This window comes from Pyrus communis, chromosome 15 (assembly GCF_041283825.1).
Source record: "Pyrus communis isolate YQ-2024b chromosome 15, ASM4128382v1, whole genome shotgun sequence".
Classification (NCBI taxonomy): Eukaryota; Viridiplantae; Streptophyta; class Magnoliopsida; order Rosales; family Rosaceae; genus Pyrus; species Pyrus communis.
The window spans coordinates 28,461,837-28,479,479 of record NC_142579.1 but is presented as its reverse complement, the minus strand read 5'-3'; the positions used below and the strand labels follow the sequence as shown (position 1 = coordinate 28,479,479).

Sequence of the window (17,643 nt, the reverse complement as noted above, 5' to 3'; positions counted from 1 at the left end):
GAAAGAAGGTTTGATGGGGAGAGATTACTGAACCCAAAGGCCATTGGCAAAGTTGTTGACCCTAAAAATTACAAAGTTTATGTGGCGCGCAGGCCGAGTAATTACGTCCTTCAGTTGATGCGGGACATGCCAAATCGTCGGTCGAGCTTTGACTGAGGAGTAAAATTTGTTGATGTTGCGTTGAGCGCGTTGCTAACTTCTTGATCTTACGACTGCGGCCGAGGAAGGAACAAGTCTCGGCCTTCGGATTCTTGAGCCTGAAGACAAGGCTGCTAGTTCTGCGAAGTTCACGAATCGTCGGCGCCAGATTCGATCACAGTGATTATATTCGTGAGAGTATAAGCACATCGAATCAACACCAGACTATATGGACACAAGTATTCAAAGGAGATGTATGTCTTGATGGTAAATGTGGTTTGGCCGTCAGAATGCCGAACTCTGAAACTCACTTGTGAGTATCCAATCATAAAATCACTCGGCGTTCAATGTGCCGAATGTCGTAACTCATAACACCTTACTTCGCTGAGAAGGCTAATAAGATGACATCTGCCAATAAGGATTGGGAAACCCTTCTCGACCGAGACTTGGATAGGAAACCAGTCGGCCTCGACGCAGTGCTATTTATCCAAACTGAAGGTGCTCCTTAGTCGATTGATTCTACGACAACAGTGCTGTTTATCCAAACTGAAGATGTTCGCCGGTTGCTTCTACAGTGCTGTTTATCCAAACTGAAGATGTGTTGGTGGAAAAAGAAAATGAAAAATCTCAAGTTGTTTGAGAGGTTTGCGCAGGGCAATTATGTGCTGAATTCGAGAGAGCCTGATTGTTGCATGATGCCTTGTATTTATAACAACAAATCCTCCTTGAGATCGAGTTGAAACCATATCTGGATTAGGACTTCTTATTCTGTTCCAACTCTATCTCGACCAATCCTACTCCTATTAGGACTTTGAACTCACCCCTTTTTGAGGTCGTATTCATTGCTGGTCGATAATCCATATTGCACTAGGACCCTTTATCGTATTAGGACTTCTTCGACTTCTCTACTCATCCGAACTATTCCTTCTTGCGATTGGACTCGACCACCTTTGCTGAACGGCCCGAGACTGCCAGGCAGCCCATATAATACACTCGGAAAAGTTTTGGGCTGAACCTACGCTTGACCCAATAACATTTTGGGCCCAAACAAAAGCATAGGCAGGGACCGCCTTTATTGGACCGGTCTGCAAAGATTAAAGGGACAAGATGGGAAACGAGAAAGTGGAGTTGATCGGTGGAGTTGGACTTAAGGGAAGAGAGCAACTGGTCCTGTGTGGAACCCTTTGAACCGGCTGTTAACAGCCACAACATGACCTGGATGGATAGCGACGAGTACACATTGTTCTTCTCTTTTCCTTCAGTCATAAGAAGATGCTTAGTGATTTTGAGTGCGATGTCAGTTAGGTTGCTGGCTACTTTGGGATCCATGGTGAAACTGTTTATTTTTCAATCACAAGTAATATGTGAAATCTTTGGTTTTTTCCTGGATCGATCGCTATGGGACAAGGGAAACGACTCGTTTGCCTCGGCTGCAGCAGAAGTTGAGTCATTCGCATTCGCTAGATTTTTTATGAATCGTTTGCGACCCATTCTTTGAGAGTAAAACTGTCAGTGTAAAGAGATGGATTTGAGATAGTTGGATCGGTCGGTATGAGGAAAGAAAGACACCAGGCAAGTGAGAGATTTTGGGTAAAATTATTCAAACCCTAAAACACTCACGGCTATATTGTGAAGTAATTAGGTTTATATAAGAAAGAAATCCATGGACCTTGAGATGTGGAAGCCCATCTCTTGCTTGCCGCACAAGAATATTTGCTGTAAATTTCCTTAAAAAAATCCCTTATTGTTGTAGTCCTATTTGTTTAGGAATGTAATTGTGTAAATCCTATTATATCTAAGATATATTGAGTAGATCCTATCATATCTCCTAGCCTAAATATTATCCTGTCAGAGTTGTAATCCTATTATCCATTTACCTTCCTAATACTATAAATAAAGGCGAAATGGTGTGGAATAACACGCATCACCATTACACATCTCTCTCTTCTCTCTTTATGCCGCCCTCCCCCTTCTCTGTCCTATATCAAGATTTAAAGCTAGATTGGTTGCACATGGGTATACTCAGGAACAAGGTCTTGATTATTCTTAGACATTTAGCTCAGTGGTCAGGCATACCACATTTCGAATTATACTTGCATTATCAGTATAGTTTAGTTGGTCTTTGAGACAACTTGACATTAACAATGCATTTTTACATGGAGACCTTGAGGAAGAAGTTTATATGAAGTAGCCTCAAGGATTTGTGGATCCTGAGTATCCTAATCATGTTTGCAGGTTGGTTAAGTCATTTTATGGGTTGAAACAAGCCCTAAGGGCATGGAATTCAAAGTTCACTAGTTATCTTCCAGCTCTTGGTTTTCAATCATCACTTTCAAATGCAAGTTTGTTTGTTAAAGTTGATAATGGTGATATTATTCTACTTCTGCTCTATGTTGATGATATAATCCTCACTGGGTTAAGTCCAACTAAAATTCAAGAAGTGATTAATAACCTGGCATAGGTGTTTGACCTTAAGGGCATGGGTAAACTCACTTATTTTCTTGGTTTACATGTTCAATACAGTGGTGATGGAGCTTTGTTCATACATCAGTCAAAATATGCTAAATAACTATTAAAGAAAACTGGTATGGACACCTGCAAATCAAAATCAACTTCATCCAAACCTCACACTCAGATACTTGCAAATAAAAGAAGTATATTATCTGTTCCAAGTCACTATAAGAGTATTGTGGGAGCTCTCCAATACCTTACTTTTACAAGACCGGATCTTGCACACTCTGTCAATATAGTGTGTCAATATATGACTCAACCTACAGATGCTCATTTTCACTTAGTGAAAAGAATACTCAAGTATGTGCAAGGGACCATTAATTATGGGTTACACTATACAAAGAGCATAGAATTTCAAGTTACTACCTATTCAGACTCTGATTAGGTAGCATATATCAACACTAGAAGGTCTATTTCAGGTTTTGTAGTGTATATGGGATCGAATCCAATCTCATGGCAGTCGAAGAAGTAAACAACTATCTTGAGAAGTTCAACAAAAGCTGAATACAAAACATTAGCTCATTGTACAGCTGATGTGTTTTGGATCCAATCTGTGTTCAAAGACATTCATCAGTTCTTATCAAAACCACTTTCACTTCATTGTGACAATCTGTCAACCTTGGCATTAAGTTCCAATCCTGTGTTCTATTCCAAGATTAAACATCTTGACACAGATTACCATTTTGTTCGAGAAAAAGTACAAAATGGAGATATAAGTGTGCACTACATTCCAATAAAAGACCAAGTCGCAAATATCTTTACCAAACGTCTACACAGTCCAGTGTTTCTCAAGCATTGTAGACACCTTGGGTTTAGGACCTCCAACACCATTGCAGTAAACTACGCTAGGCAGTACTACACTTAGTTTGAAGGGGGAGTAATAACTATAGTGTACATGTGGCGATTGGTTGTTATAAGGTAGTTGTATGGATCAAGTTAGTTAGAAATAGGTGGGATTGTAAGAAAGGGCAATATAGTAATCCTGTCATTAGTTAGTTTACTATAAAAGTAGAGTGGTTAGGCATTTTGGAGATTACCTTGTAATTCATTCATTGTATTCAATTGAGCTTTTCCCTTCTCTCTTTTCTCTCTAGTATTTCTCAGAAATCCTTCAAACTTTTCATTGTTCTTTACACTATTATGACCGCTAGGTGTTGACATGTGTCCTTCTTGATGACTTGTCCAAATTTGATAAGTCACATCCATGTGTACCATTTGTGTGACGCATAGCGTATGCCACGTATGCCTAGACATGTCGAAACTTTAATGTATTGACGAACATTTATTTCATTGAAATTTTGATGTCTACACCATAGGTTATGCAAACGCAGGGAGATGCTCCTTTGGTTGACAAAGCACTTTTAGCCGTTTCATAAGTAACTGTTATCTACAGAGCACTTCATTATGACAATCTAAATGAGATACAGTTACAGGTTGCTTCAAATGCACGCCATAACGCCCGTCGTATTAATAGTCTCAGTGTACTGGTCGATTACTTTCTGTAAATTGTCATAGCACGTACAGTTACAATTATCTATCCAGTACTAATGTTGTAGAACCAAAAACTCTAGTTAAAGGCTAAGGGTTGAGTTTAAAGGTCAATATATTTTTATCATACTTTTGTTGCAATAATTGCTTATGTTATTGTCAATTATATATAAAGGGGTGTTATCCGCACACCTATTTTTACTTCTCACACATCATTTGTTAATTTCTGTCTGTTGATCTTCTTCAATTCATTCAATCCGACGATCGAAAATTAGAAGAGTGTGTGAGAAGTAAAAAAGAATGTGTGGATATCACACCCCTTATATATATTTTCGACGTATTTAGCTGTGGGACTTCGAGAGAGAAGAATATGGACAACATACATTTAGCTAAAGGAAGCTTTCCAATTTGGTATAAAGATGCAAAATGGTCGTAAGACACAAAAGCAAGACAAAGACGAGAATATCACTGATGCCTACACAAGATCAACAAGATACTTCAGAGAGAAGATGGAGAAGGATATGGACGGTGAGGGTGGCGGCCATTATGACGATGATGAACAGCCGAGCAAGAAGTTTCGAGTTTGAATTAGCTAGTTTAGTTAGGTTAACAAACTTTAATATGTAGCGGGAAATTTTTGATGTCACTTCAAAACTGCGTTGGATGGAGGTAAGTGAATGGAAAATATCCTTTTCATTGTTTGGAAGTTCAATAGAAACGAATGTAAAGATTATACACTAATATTAATCATTTGGAGCACTTTGATCTATTAAATATATACAGAGCTTATGAGGGAAGAGATTTTCATTTTCTTCAAAAAAAAAATATGGATTAGTTGTGGGACCTATTTTACATAGAACTTCAACGACATGCATGTCTATTTTTCAAGTTACATCTCATAGATTATCTTTACAAAATATTAGCCAAACTGAAAGTATTTGAGGCATCTAATTAGATTAAAAGAAATTGACGAACAGTATATTTTAAAAAATATTAAAATTTCATTGTGACAATTAAATAGACAAATGGTTTCGGATTGAATTGAATTTTTGCAAAAATGATCTATAAATTACTTACAAAATAAATGGTTAAGATTGTTAAAGCTTAATGTGAAATAAGTCCCACAACTAATCTTCATTTTCTTTAAAAAAATGAAAAACCATTCCATTAAAGAACCCTTAAACCTATACCATAAAACAATGGAAACTTTAATGAAAACTTTACAGTACTGTTTATTTTAACGAAAAACTATATTTTACACGAAAAAATTCAATTATGATACCATTCACTTTACCTTTTATTTTACCTTATTGTTAAATTCAAAATTTTGAAACTATTTTAATTAGTTTTTCACAATATATCGTCCTTCGGGAAACGACATATCACCGCGTGAACTACTGCCATAAAACAACGGCATGCCATTTCCTTTTAAAATGAGGAATTTTTATTTATTTATTTATTTTTTATGAAAAAAAAACGTGTACCGGACTGGATGTTGTTCTTGTGATCACACACGGACGCCAAGTCTTTTCGTGCATCCGAAGAACTCCGGGTGTCTTTTCTTCTTCTCCTTCTTCTTCTTCGTTGGTCGCAAAACCCTGAAAATTAAATCCCTAATCAAACCAGTTTCTCAATTTTGTTCAATTGCCAGCTCGAATTGATCAACAGGTACGTCTGCTGTCGGTTTATCTTTTTTTTTTTTTTTTTTTTAATTTAATTCAATTAAATTACCCTAGAACAAACCAGAAGCAAAATCCCCAATTCCCGAATTCGAATTCGTGTTATTTTTTGCTGAAAAGATAATTAATTTACGATTTTTTATTATTTTCCAGCTGCATATTGTTGTCGTGCTCGTTTCCCTTAATTTAATTCTGATTTTTTACCTTGATTTCGCTTTGACGTCAAAGTTGATTCTCTTTCTGGGATTTATTTATTTTGAATTTTGTAACATATTCTGGTTTCGAATTCGAACCGAAAAATTGAATTTTGTGTAGTGGTTTGAGGAATTGTATGGAGAGCTTTGAGGGGAGAGTTTCGTATTCGTCCCTTCCAAAGATAGACAAACACCAACCCCAATTCCACTATGGTGACGAGTATGTCGGTTCCGATTGGCCCGAGCCAGAACACTGCGGGAAAGTTAGTTACCCGGCAGTAGCATCCAAGCCCGAGAAGCATGATTATTCGTACCAGTTTCCTCTTGAGTCCGAGGATTTTGTTGATGGCTGCGAGTATGATTCGAGCGAAGAGCCTTGTGATTTACCTCAGACTAATACGCAACCGGAAGTCAATTTGAAGAATGTGCTGACTGGGGTATTTGCCATTCTGACTGGCGGGAACAAGGCACCGGGTCTTCCATCAGACAATCAGCTACCCAATTCGAATGTTTCATTTTTGGGCTCAGAAAAAAATGGTGATACATGCTTGCACTCGTCGGTTTATATACCCAGTGCCCCACCCCTGCTTGAGCCAACAACATTTAATTACAACGCATACAAAGATGTTTTGGAAGCTGAGCCCCCTGAGTGGCTTCCTGATAGTTCTACTACAGGTTGCATGCAGTGCACTTTGCCTTTTACTGCACTTACTCGTGGAAGACATCATTGTCGGTTCTGTGGGGGAATTTTCTGCAGAACATGTAGTAAAGGAAGGTGCTTGTTGCCTGTCAAGTTTAGGGAGAGGAATCCGCAGAGGGTCTGCGATGCCTGCTATGATAGGCTAGATCCTTTACAGGGTATTCTAATTAACAGCATCAGCAATGCTGCACAAGCAGCCAAGCACGATGTCATCGATTGGACGTGTACAAGAGGATGGTTAAATCTTCCTGTTGGGTTTTCCATGGAACAGGAGATATACAAAGCATCCAACACATTGAGAAGTTACTCCCAGGTGCAATTCTGAATTCCATATAAGTTTTGTTAAGTTAATTTTGTTCCTACATTTCTGGATTATTAGTTTCGTTAAGTTACTCCCAGGTGCAATTATGAATTTCAATTCATTTCGTCTAAAGAGTTCTCATATTCCAATTAAGATGATTTCTGACATCTTATGTTATGTTTGACAGGTTGCTAGGTTGAATCCTGAGAGGTCTATACCCGCAGCTGTTCTTAAAGGAGCCAAAGGTCTGGCAATCCTAACAGTTGCTAAAGCTGGTGCACTTCTCTCTTACAAACTTGGTACTGGTTTGGTAATTGCTCGAAGGTCTGATGGATCATGGTCTGCCCCGTCATCCATATTTTCTGTTGGCTTAGGATGGGGCGCACAGGTATATATGCAATATTTTCGTTGTTCTAATGTTATTTATCTGCTGTTTCCATCTATGATTATTTGTACATGCTTAAGTTGGAAGAAAGGAATTTCAGAGGAGTAATAATTCATATACATTATTTACAAAAATAATAATAATAGTTCATATGCATTTGTCACCAGCAGTTTCTTTTTAAAATTGATATGGTTAGTCTCTTCCGCTTCAGTAAGTTGAGAAATTCTAAATCTTGGCTGGAATTTTCTACTTAGTTCTATTCCAGGCGGTAATCTTTGCATTCCCATTGTTTCTTTTTCCAGATTGGGGGTGAGCTTATGGACTTCATCATTGTGCTTCACGATTTAAAAGCTGTGAAAACATTTTGTAGTCGCATGCATTTTTCTCTTGGTGCTGGGTGTAGTGCTGCCGCAGGACCTATTGGTAGAGTGCTGGAAGCAGACATGCGCGCTGGAGACAGAGGTTCTGGAATGTGCTATACATACAGTTGTAGCAAAGGTATGATAACAAGTTTAGATTGGTAAAGCTTTCCAGTTAATGACTAGGATCATTCGCTGTATACCATGGCACGAGGGTCTTTTCATTGGTACAAGTAGCAAAGATTGTAGTGGAGTATTGGTTTGTCATTTTACTTTTCAAATTCTTAATATGTATCAGCCACTGTTTGTTTAACGCATTTTGAGGGTTCTGTTATTCGGGGTAGTATGGGAGCTTGGAAAAGATCCTACTCCTGACGGTGTGACGTTGCGATGTTTTGACAGGTGCATTTGTTGGAGTATCATTGGAAGGGAACATTGTGGCCACGAGGATGGATACCAATCTACAGTTTTATGGTGACCCTTACTTGACGACTTCTGATATACTACTCGGAACTGTGGACAGACCAAAGGCTGCTGAGCCCCTGTATACAGCCCTGAAAAACCTCTACTCCAGTCTACAGTGCTAGTTCCGGTTGCATCTCCGATGACTACTTGTTTAAGCTTTCTGTTCAGAACAATTGACGGGGTTCAGAATTCGTTTCTTAATATTTCACCTTTGGTTTGAAACTGTACATTAGAAGTTAATAGGTGTTGTCTGTATAAAGGAAAAGAAAGATTCATGCCTGACAATTAAGTTTTTTTTTATACCAATTGTGAAATCACTTGGAACTGCTCTTGAATATAAGCAACCCATAGATGTGTGTATATCATATTATTTGACAATGTACCACTACAGAAAGACTCTACCCCTTATTATGTTGCTTCTGAAATAGCTAAAAGCGCTTTATGACCGTTAAAATCTCTGTCAAGGGGAGGGGGTTCTTTAAAAAGAATGAGGATCCTCTTTGGATCTTTTTTGTAAGGATTTTGGAATCTTCCAATCAAATTTGTTTATTGTATGTATATCGTGCGATCAGAAATTATTGTAAATTTTTTACTTACAATTGAATATAAACAGTACTTGACAAAAATTGGTCACACGATGCACGATGAATATACGTGATTGAAAGATTCTCGAATTCTCATGTAAAGATTTTTTTTTACTGCACGATATACGATGAACATAATTGATTGAAAGATTCTCGGATCCTCACAAGAGGATCCGGAGAATTAGTCCTATGTTTGTGAGTGGCAAAATGGTAATTCAAAATTGCCCAAAGTAAACGTTTAGGGAAGATGTACTCTCTCTCCAAAAGGTCAATCTTCTTTTATTTTATTTTTTATAATCCTTATTGACGTAGGAAGTCCCATTCCTTACCGCTCATGGACTCTCCTCTTGTGTATAGATGAAGTTGATGATCCAGAATTCAGCCCTAGAAATTTCATCACATCACTCAGTCTTAACAATTAAACCTCACCATCTGTAATTAGCCTCTTATTATTTCTTCACACTGCCACCTGAGTTAGATTCTTAATCTTAACCACTGAAGAGAGAGAGAGAGAGATGGGCAACAAACTTTGCTAACCACTGAAGAGAGAGAGAGAGAGAGAGAGAGAGATGGGCAACAAACTTTGCACAGGAGAGAAGTTGGGTGGCAAAGTTTTCACAGGAAACAAACTGGGGAGCAAAGTTTTCACAGGAAAATACATAAGGGGTAAGCACTTCTCCTTCGTGACCAAACATATAGTACTGCATACAAAAACAAATACGAAGCAACATGAACATGTTGTTGATATTGATATTGATCCTACTTTTGTATGTGACTTGTGTGATGCGAAAAGTCATCTCGAAAACTCATTCAACATCAAGGGTTGTGCCCATTTTTACTGTCGAGAGTGCGTTGTTCAATACGTAGCATCCAATCTCCAAAACAATGTCACATCCGCTGTTATGTGCCCTGTACAAGGCTGCACTGGCGCTCTAGACCCTGACTACTGTCGTCCAATCCTCCCAGATGACGTCTTTGATGGGTGGGGCAATGCCTTATGTGAATCTACACTTGCAGATGAGAGTGATGATATCGATTCAACTTTTGTATGTGACTTCTGTGTTGAGCCAGTTGATCTAAAAGACTCGTTTAACATTAAGGGTTGCTCCCACTTTTACTGTCAAGACTGCGTTGTGAAATTCGTAGCATCCAAGCTTGATGACAATGTATCTTCCATTACATGCCCTGCACAAGGCTGCACGGGCACATTAGAACTTGACTACTGTCGTCCTATCCTCCCAACCGACCTCTTTGATAGGTGGGGCAAGGCCATATGTGAATCTGTGGTTATCGGGCCTCAGAAGAAGTACTTATACTGTCCCTTCGTCGGGTGCTCTGCGCTGTTAATCCACGAGGGGCCAGAGGATACCAATCAGGCTCCGTGTCCTCATTGCAAAAGAGAGTTTTGCGCCAAGTGTAAGGTTCCTTGGCATACCGAATTCAATTGCTCCATGTTTCAGAAACTGAGAGATAAGGGCGAAGACGAGATGCTGGAAGAGCTTGCCAAGAATAAGAACTGGAGGAGGTGTCCACGTTGCAGTTTCTATGTTGAAAGAATAGATGGGTGCAGCTACATGAAATGCAGGTCAGTTGAACTTCTCTGCTACTTCTAGATTAATTCCCTATCTGTTTTGGAATTAAATAACTTGAGTTATCTCATTCAACTTGCATAAATTTTAATATTTTATCTTTTGGTGTATATATATTTGCCCTAATCTTCATTGATCACCAAAGTTGGTTACTATTATTGTTGTAGGTGCGGATTTGCTTTCTGTTACAGTTGTGGAATTCAAGCTATCGAACATACCCGTTATTGTCAAAGCTGTAAGAAATAATCCTAATTATTTGCTCATGAGCCGATCTTGCTGCAATATTATGGAGTTTGTTGCAGGTAGGATTCTAGGAATTAGATCATTGTGCTGTTTGTTTATACTCAGATGTGTAACATCTATTTGGATCAATATTACTCAAGTTCGAATCTCCCTCTTTGTAGTTGCTAGTTAATTTGCAGTTGCATCTCCGATGCTACGCATTTTAATTAAGTTTTCTGTTCAGAACCTTCGTTGGGGTTCAGGAGTAAAGTACTTAAAGGAAAACTACTCTTATTCCTTACAGTAACCGATGATGAACTCTCCACTCGTGTATATAATGAAGTTGATGTTCCACCATAATCTAACCTAGAGAGAGAGAGAGAGAGAGAGAGAGAGAGAGAGAGAGATGGGCACAGGAGTAAAGTTTGGCAGCAAAACATTTGTATGTGACTTGTGTGATGAGAAAATTCATCTCGAAAACTCATTCAACATCAAGGGTTGCACCCTTTTTTACTGTTGAGAGTGCGTAGTTCAATATGCAGGGTTATGTGCCTTAAATAAGGCTGCACTGGCGCGCTAGAGCTTAACTAATGTCATCCTATCTTCTCAAACGACGTCGTTGATAGATAAGGCAAGATTTTATGTGAATTTGTGGTTATGATGGATCAAACAATCAATCCGACAACAGACATAAATCGATCCAAGTTCTGTATTTTATAATACAAAAAGAGAAAATTGAAAATTCATTTCTCATTTTGAAAGGGTGAAATATAGTTAGTCCAAATATCAAAAGTACTATTTAAATAATTTCGTTGCGTGCACAGTAAGGAAGAGGAGGAAAGTGAAATAGGAGAGAGAAACAGAGTATCCAAAAGCCTCACAAACAGAGTATCCAAAAGCCTCTCTCAGTGACAGCCAATGGGAAGACGAAACAAAGTTAATATGGAGAACCCACCGTCGTCTCACTCTCACATCCACATCATCGACATGGAAGACGACGCCTTCTGCTTCACACCCACTTCGCGGAATCCGTCAACCAACCCCATCAACGTCGACGACGACGACGACGACGGAGACCTCCAATCGATCACGGCTTGTCTGCTCAAATCGGCTCCCATGCCCGCCAAAGCAGGCAACTTTATCGACCTTTCTGAAGAAACCCTAGACTTTTACGACGGCGACGACGAGCTCAGAATTCTTAGGTTCAAACCATCCAACACTCCCTTCGGAAAGCGAAGAAGAAAAAACCTTTTCGGATTTTTCCGTGACCGAGTCTGGGCAATCTTCAAATTCTAAAAACGACACAGACTTCGTTTGTGAAATCTGCGTCGAATCCAAGTCGGGAATCGAGTCGTTTCGGATCGAAAACTGCAGCCATGGTTATTGTACTGAGTGTATGGTTAAGTACGTGGCCTCCAAGCTTCAAGAGAACGTTACCAGCATTAGGTGCCCTGTTCCTGATTGTATAGGGTTGCTGGAGCCCGAGTATTGCCTACCGATTCTGCCTCCGGAGGTGTTTGATCGCTGGGGAACTGCATTGTGTGAGGCTGTGATTCTTGAGTCTGAGAAATTTTACTGCCCCTATAAGGATTGCTCTGCAATGTTGATTGATGATGGGTCAGAGGTTGTGAGGCAATCGGAGTGTCCTAATTGCTGGAGAATGTTCTGTGCTCAGTGTAAGGTTCCTTGGCACGAGGGGATCAAATGCGAGGAGTTTCTAAAGTTGAATAAGGATGAGAGGGAAAAGGAGGATATCATGTTGATGAACCTTGCGCAGAAGAAACAATGGAGAAGATGCCCCAAGTGTAGGTTCTATGTGGAAAAAACGGAGGGTTGCATGGCCATGATGTGCAGGTTAGTTTTTTATCTGCTATGTTTCTTCAATTGTTTGTTGGAAATACTACTTGGAGTAAAACTTTCATCGTTTGTTTCTGATATAATCGAATCACTTGGAATTGGATTGCTTTGCCATCCTTGTTTGTTGTGTAAATCTCCTGAGGTTGATTATGCTATCGTGTTCCATTCGCTATTGTTTTAAGTTAGGTAAGAACCAGCGACGAGGGAAACTGCATTGGATTACAAAACCAATTAGTACAACTTCAGAAGGCATTGGAAACCATCTAAAAACATGACTGAGAACCATCTACCTTTGTCGTTGTCATTGGAAACCATCTAATATGTAGAAATAAGGCTGCCATGCCTTGATAAAATTTACTAGATTTGTCACAAGAGTGAACGCAACTGTGACGTTAGATGGACAGAATACCTGGCATAGTTGCTCTGCTGAGCTTCACTTGAAGCATTATGTTTGATTCCGTTAAAAGGACGAGATAGGACGTCAATCCTTCCTTAAACTTCCCAGTTCTTTTAGGAGCAAAATTTAAATTTGAATTTTTATCGTTTATACGACCAGTCTACTAACTAAAATTTGAGTTTACTGCATATATACGGACAAGGTCTCCGCTATTTAGTGCTTGATATAGGCACACCCCATTGCTCTGCCGACATTTGACCTGTCATTACAAATTACTCAACACTATTTCAACTTGTTTCGTTCAGTAAATTCTTGAATGCACTTTGAATTTCTGTTTATTTGTGTTGGTTGCAGGTGCAGAACTGCTTTCTGCTACAAATGTGGAGACGTTTTAAAGGTAAGTCGTAACTGTCCCAGTTGAAAGGAGATTTGACGTGCTCTATAATCTAGGTTACGATGGTACTTCAAATATGGTAGTTTATCAACGTACGTCGAAGAAAGTTTTAGAGCGCCAGAAGATGGTTTATACCAACACTGATCTGCATTGCAGACATTTGACTTAGGAGGTTACAGTGCCTCCATTTGGTCCATCAAAACTCAGTCTCGTTTTCAACGGCAAATCTTGCCAAAAACATACAAAATGATCAATGACATTTGTAAGTGCTCTCTGTTTCAATACTACACGTTTCTCCAAATTTTGATTTGATTGAAGCCCAACTAAATCGACCTCACCAACGAAAAACAGTGGGGCATGGAAAAGGTTTGTTTTGGTCAAAAAGCAGGTGGTGAAGGAAGAACCTCCCACTACAACCTAAGGAACCGAAGCCCCTCCGCTTTAACTGGGCCGGATTATCACTTGTCACCGCCAAAATTACCAGAATGCCCTATATTTGCTGCACTCCATCTGCATGCATGCATCGGTTGGAGAGATTTTGGAGCCAACTTCGCGGCATTTTTAAAGCTCATTGAAATATCTGTGACGTTCTACAGTCAACAGGAATTTTTTTTTAAATCATGGTGACATGGACCAATCACTGGTTGACACCAATGCACAAAAGGGTAATATACTCTTGATTTGTAAAAGCCTACAACGGCCGTTTCTGTTGTAGTTTGCGAGTCTTAAAATTATTTCTCTTCTTTTGGTTGCACATTACTGCTTTTAACTGCTGCTTCTACTCCCGTGGCTTCTTTTCTATTTTCTTTTTTATACAAGAGATATCCGACGAAGGGAGATTTTGAGCAAGAGGACTTTGGTTAAGGTAAACTCTCTTCCCATTTGGGCAACAAGTTCCTTGCAACTTCTCTTTTGTGCGTGTTCCATTGTCGAGCTTCAAAACCAATCCTATCAGGCGGGTCACATGCAAGATGATGTGATCAATATGTTAATCTGTAAGTTAAGTTTAGCTGCTATTTAGAGGACGTTCTTCTAATTTCTTGCCGCAAAGTTTTTCATAAATTCAAACCAATCCTATCAGTCGGGTTAGATGCAAGATCAATACGTACCAAATGCACCCCAAAGGAAAATTACTTCTGATTCCTTACCGATGATGAACTCTCCATTTGTATGTATGATGAAGTTGATGTTCTACCAGAATCTAACCTACAGAGAGAGAGAGAGACAGAGATATGGGGACAGGAGTAGAGTTTGGCAGCAAAATTTTCACAGGAGAACACATAAATTAAAGGGTAAGGTTAAGCACATCCCCTCCTCTATCACCAAACACACAGTACTACATACAAAAAGAAAAAAGAAAAATAAGCAACATGAACATGATGTTGATATTTATATTGATCCAACATTTGTGTGTGACGTGTGATGAAGAAATTCATCTCAAAAACTCATTCAACATTGGGTGTGAATCTATAAGTCTATCTATTCTATATATATAATATAGATGCATAATCCAGAATAAATGATCGCTGAGATTCGCGCTGGAGCATATACTTTAGATTTGAAAGAGGGTTCAAAAATATATTTATTCTAATTCAGATGGAGAAGTGCATTGAAGTACTGATGTATACTATATGCCAAAATTTACGTATAGTAAGGTACACCTTTTACCAAAAGCAAGTCACTTGTGGATATTATCAGAGGTTCATGCAAATCTAGTTCAGTCCATTTTTCACTACACAAGGATCAAGATCAAATGAACGTTCATTCTTTTTTTGTTGTACCTATTTTTACTGTACATTCATTATGTGTAGTTATCATCTTATCCTCTTAAATGATGTCGTTAATAGGTGAGGTAAGACCTTATTTGAATCTATGGTTGATGGATCAAACAATCAATCTGACCAAATATATAAATCGATCGAAGTTCTATATTTTATAACGCAAAATGAGTCCAAATATCGAACTATCTCGAAATATTTTCCAAAATAGCGTGTACCGTTAGGAAGGGGAGGAAAGTGAAATTGGAGAGAGGCGGAGCATCCAAAAGCGTCAGTCTCTGTTAGTGACGCTGACAGCCAATGAGAAGAAGCTAAAGATGGAGAACCCACTGTCGTCTCACTCCCACATCCCCAATTTCGACATGGAAGACGACGCTTTCAGCTTCACACCCACTTCGCGGAATCCCTCAACCATCCCCATCAACGTCGACGACGACGATGACGGCGACGGCGACGGAGACCTCCGATCGATCACGGCTTCTCTGCTCAAATCAGCTCCCAAGCCCACCGAAGCAAGTAACTTTATCGACCTCTCTGAAGAAACCCTAGACTTCTACGACGGCGACGATGAGCTCAGAATTCTTAGGTTCAAACCATCCAACACTCCCTTCGGAAAGCGAAGAAAAAAAACCTTTTCTGATTTTTCCGTGACTGAATCTGGGCAATCTTCAAATTCGAAAAGTGTCCCAGATTTCGTTTGTGAAATATGCGTCGATCACAAGTCGGGAATCGAGTTGTTTCGGATCGAAAACTGCAGCCATGGTTACTGTACTGACTGTATGGTTAAGTACGTGGCCTCAAAGCTTCAAGAGAACATTACCAGCATTAGGTGCCCTGTTCCTGATTGCATAGGGCTTCTGGAACCCGAGTATTGCCGGCCGATTCTGCCTCGGGAGGTGTTTGATCGCTGGGGAACTGCTATGTGTGAGGCTGTGATTCTTGGGTCAGAGAAATTTTACTGCCCCTATAAGGATTGCTCTGCAATGTTGATTGATGATGGATCAGAGGTTGTGAGGCAATCGGAGTGTCCTAATTGCTGGAGAATGTTCTGTGCTCATTGTAAGGTTCCTTGGCACGAGGGGATTGATTGCGAGGAGTTTATAAGGTTGAATAAGGAGGATATCATGTTGATGAACCTTGCGAAGGAGAAACAATGGCCAAGATGCCCCAACTGTAGGTTCTTTGTGGAAAAATCGGTGGGTTGCATGTTCATGATGTGCAGGTTAGTTTTTGTCTGCTATGTTTCTTCAATTGTTTGTTGGAATTACTACTTGGTTATTCATTTGCAGCAAAAATTTCATCGTTTGCTTCTGATATAATCGAATCACTTGGAATTGGATTGCTTTGCCTTCCTTGTTTGTTGTGTAAATCTTCTGAGGCTGATTATGTTATCGTGTTCTGCTCGTTATTGTTTAAAGTTAGATAAGAACCAGAGATGAGGGAAGCTGCATTGGATGAACCAAACCAATTAGTACACTTCAGGAGGCATATACGCATACCATTTGCACAAAATTTTATATAAAAGCACCAACAATATAAAGTTGATTTCTTGCTTATTTCTCTCATTGAACCTCTACAACAGCAATTGCTGACACCCCGAAATTTACATGATTGAAAACCATCTACCTTTGTCGTTGTCATTGGAAACCATCTACCCTTGAGTACCTTTACAATACAATAACGAATCCCTAGTTGGAGGAATTGTTGGCATTCTGGAACCTCCGGTAAGGTTATATTCTCAAATAACAAGGGAGTTTGAGCTAATTTCCCATCTGTAGAATCCTTTGTCTTTGCTCTTCAAATTGGCCTGCGCAATGAGGAGTAGTCTGGAGTTCTGATGAGGGAGTATGTAGATATAAGCTGCCATGACTTGATACATTTTATTAGATTTGTGAAAAGAGTGAACACAACTGTGACGGTAGATGGACAGAATAACTGGCATAGTTTCTCTGCTCAGCTCCATTTGAAGCGTTACTGTTTGATTACGGTCAAAAGAATGACATAAGACGTCAATCCTTTCTTAAATTCAGATCAGAACTTCCCAGTTCTTTTAGGTGCAAAATTTAAACTTGAATTTTCTTCGTTTAAATGACCAGTCTATTAACTAAGATTTAAATTTACCGCATATATACGGACAAGTATTCCACTTTTTAGAGATTGATATAGGCACACCCCATTGCTCTGCCGACATTTGACCTGTAATTACAAATTACGCAACACTATTTCAACTTGTTTCTTTCAGTAAATTCTTGAATGCACTTTGAATTTCTGCTTATTGGTGTTGATTACAGGTGCAGAACTGCTTTCTGCTACAACTGTGGAGACCTAATGAGCAACAATCATGCCCACAATTGTCGCAGGAGTAACAGGAGTTGACTTGCTCTAAAATGTACTTCCAAGTGTTGTAATTTATCAATGTCTATCGAAGAAAGTTTTAGAGCGCCAGAGGACGGTTTAAACCAACACAAATCTGCATTGCAGACATTTGTTGATAAATAAACAAGTGGCTTGAAACTTTACATATTTGCTTTCTTATTAGAATGCATTTCAACATAATTTACTTCAAAGATTTTTGGTAGACATATTTGAAAATCATCAGATA

General features: G+C 39.2%; 3 protein-coding genes, 1 long non-coding RNA gene and 1 pseudogene across 5 annotated transcripts; all 5 read left to right on the top strand.

Moving 5' to 3' along the window:
* The first annotated feature begins 5,524 nt into the window (after positions 1-5,524).
* On the top strand, positions 5,525-8,674 carry LOC137740624 (uncharacterized). The gene is made up of 5 exons (XM_068480461.2): positions 5,525-5,805; positions 6,132-7,023; positions 7,199-7,399; positions 7,699-7,894; positions 8,158-8,674. The coding sequence occupies exons 2-5, from the start codon at positions 6,148-6,150 to the stop codon at positions 8,340-8,342; spliced, it is 1,458 nt and encodes a 485-aa protein (XP_068336562.2). The 5' UTR covers positions 5,525-5,805; positions 6,132-6,147; the 3' UTR covers positions 8,343-8,674.
* A 635-nt stretch (positions 8,675-9,309) lies between these two features.
* Positions 9,310-10,784, top strand: LOC137708828 (E3 ubiquitin-protein ligase RSL1-like). Its single transcript, XM_068448019.2, has 2 exons — positions 9,310-10,389; positions 10,561-10,784. The coding sequence occupies exons 1-2, from the start codon at positions 9,374-9,376 to the stop codon at positions 10,637-10,639; spliced, it is 1,095 nt and encodes a 364-aa protein (XP_068304120.2). The 5' UTR covers positions 9,310-9,373; the 3' UTR covers positions 10,640-10,784.
* Positions 10,785-11,437: 653 nt separating this feature from the next.
* On the top strand, positions 11,438-13,434 carry LOC137739788 (E3 ubiquitin-protein ligase RSL1-like; annotated as a pseudogene). The gene is made up of 2 exons (XR_015956431.1): positions 11,438-12,469; positions 13,224-13,434. The product of XR_015956431.1 is annotated as an E3 ubiquitin-protein ligase RSL1-like (transcript).
* Positions 13,435-13,444: 10 nt separating this feature from the next.
* LOC148690821 (uncharacterized) lies at positions 13,445-14,156 on the top strand. Its single transcript, XR_015956432.1, has 2 exons — positions 13,445-13,525; positions 13,615-14,156. It is a non-coding gene; the product is annotated as an uncharacterized LOC148690821 (long non-coding RNA).
* A 1,044-nt stretch (positions 14,157-15,200) lies between these two features.
* LOC137742885 (E3 ubiquitin-protein ligase RSL1) lies at positions 15,201-17,560 on the top strand. The gene is made up of 2 exons (XM_068482831.2): positions 15,201-16,263; positions 17,333-17,560. Exons 1-2 carry the CDS (start codon positions 15,359-15,361, stop codon positions 17,415-17,417), a joined length of 990 nt encoding a protein of 329 aa, XP_068338932.2. The 5' UTR covers positions 15,201-15,358; the 3' UTR covers positions 17,418-17,560.
* Positions 17,561-17,643: the final 83 nt, after the last annotated feature.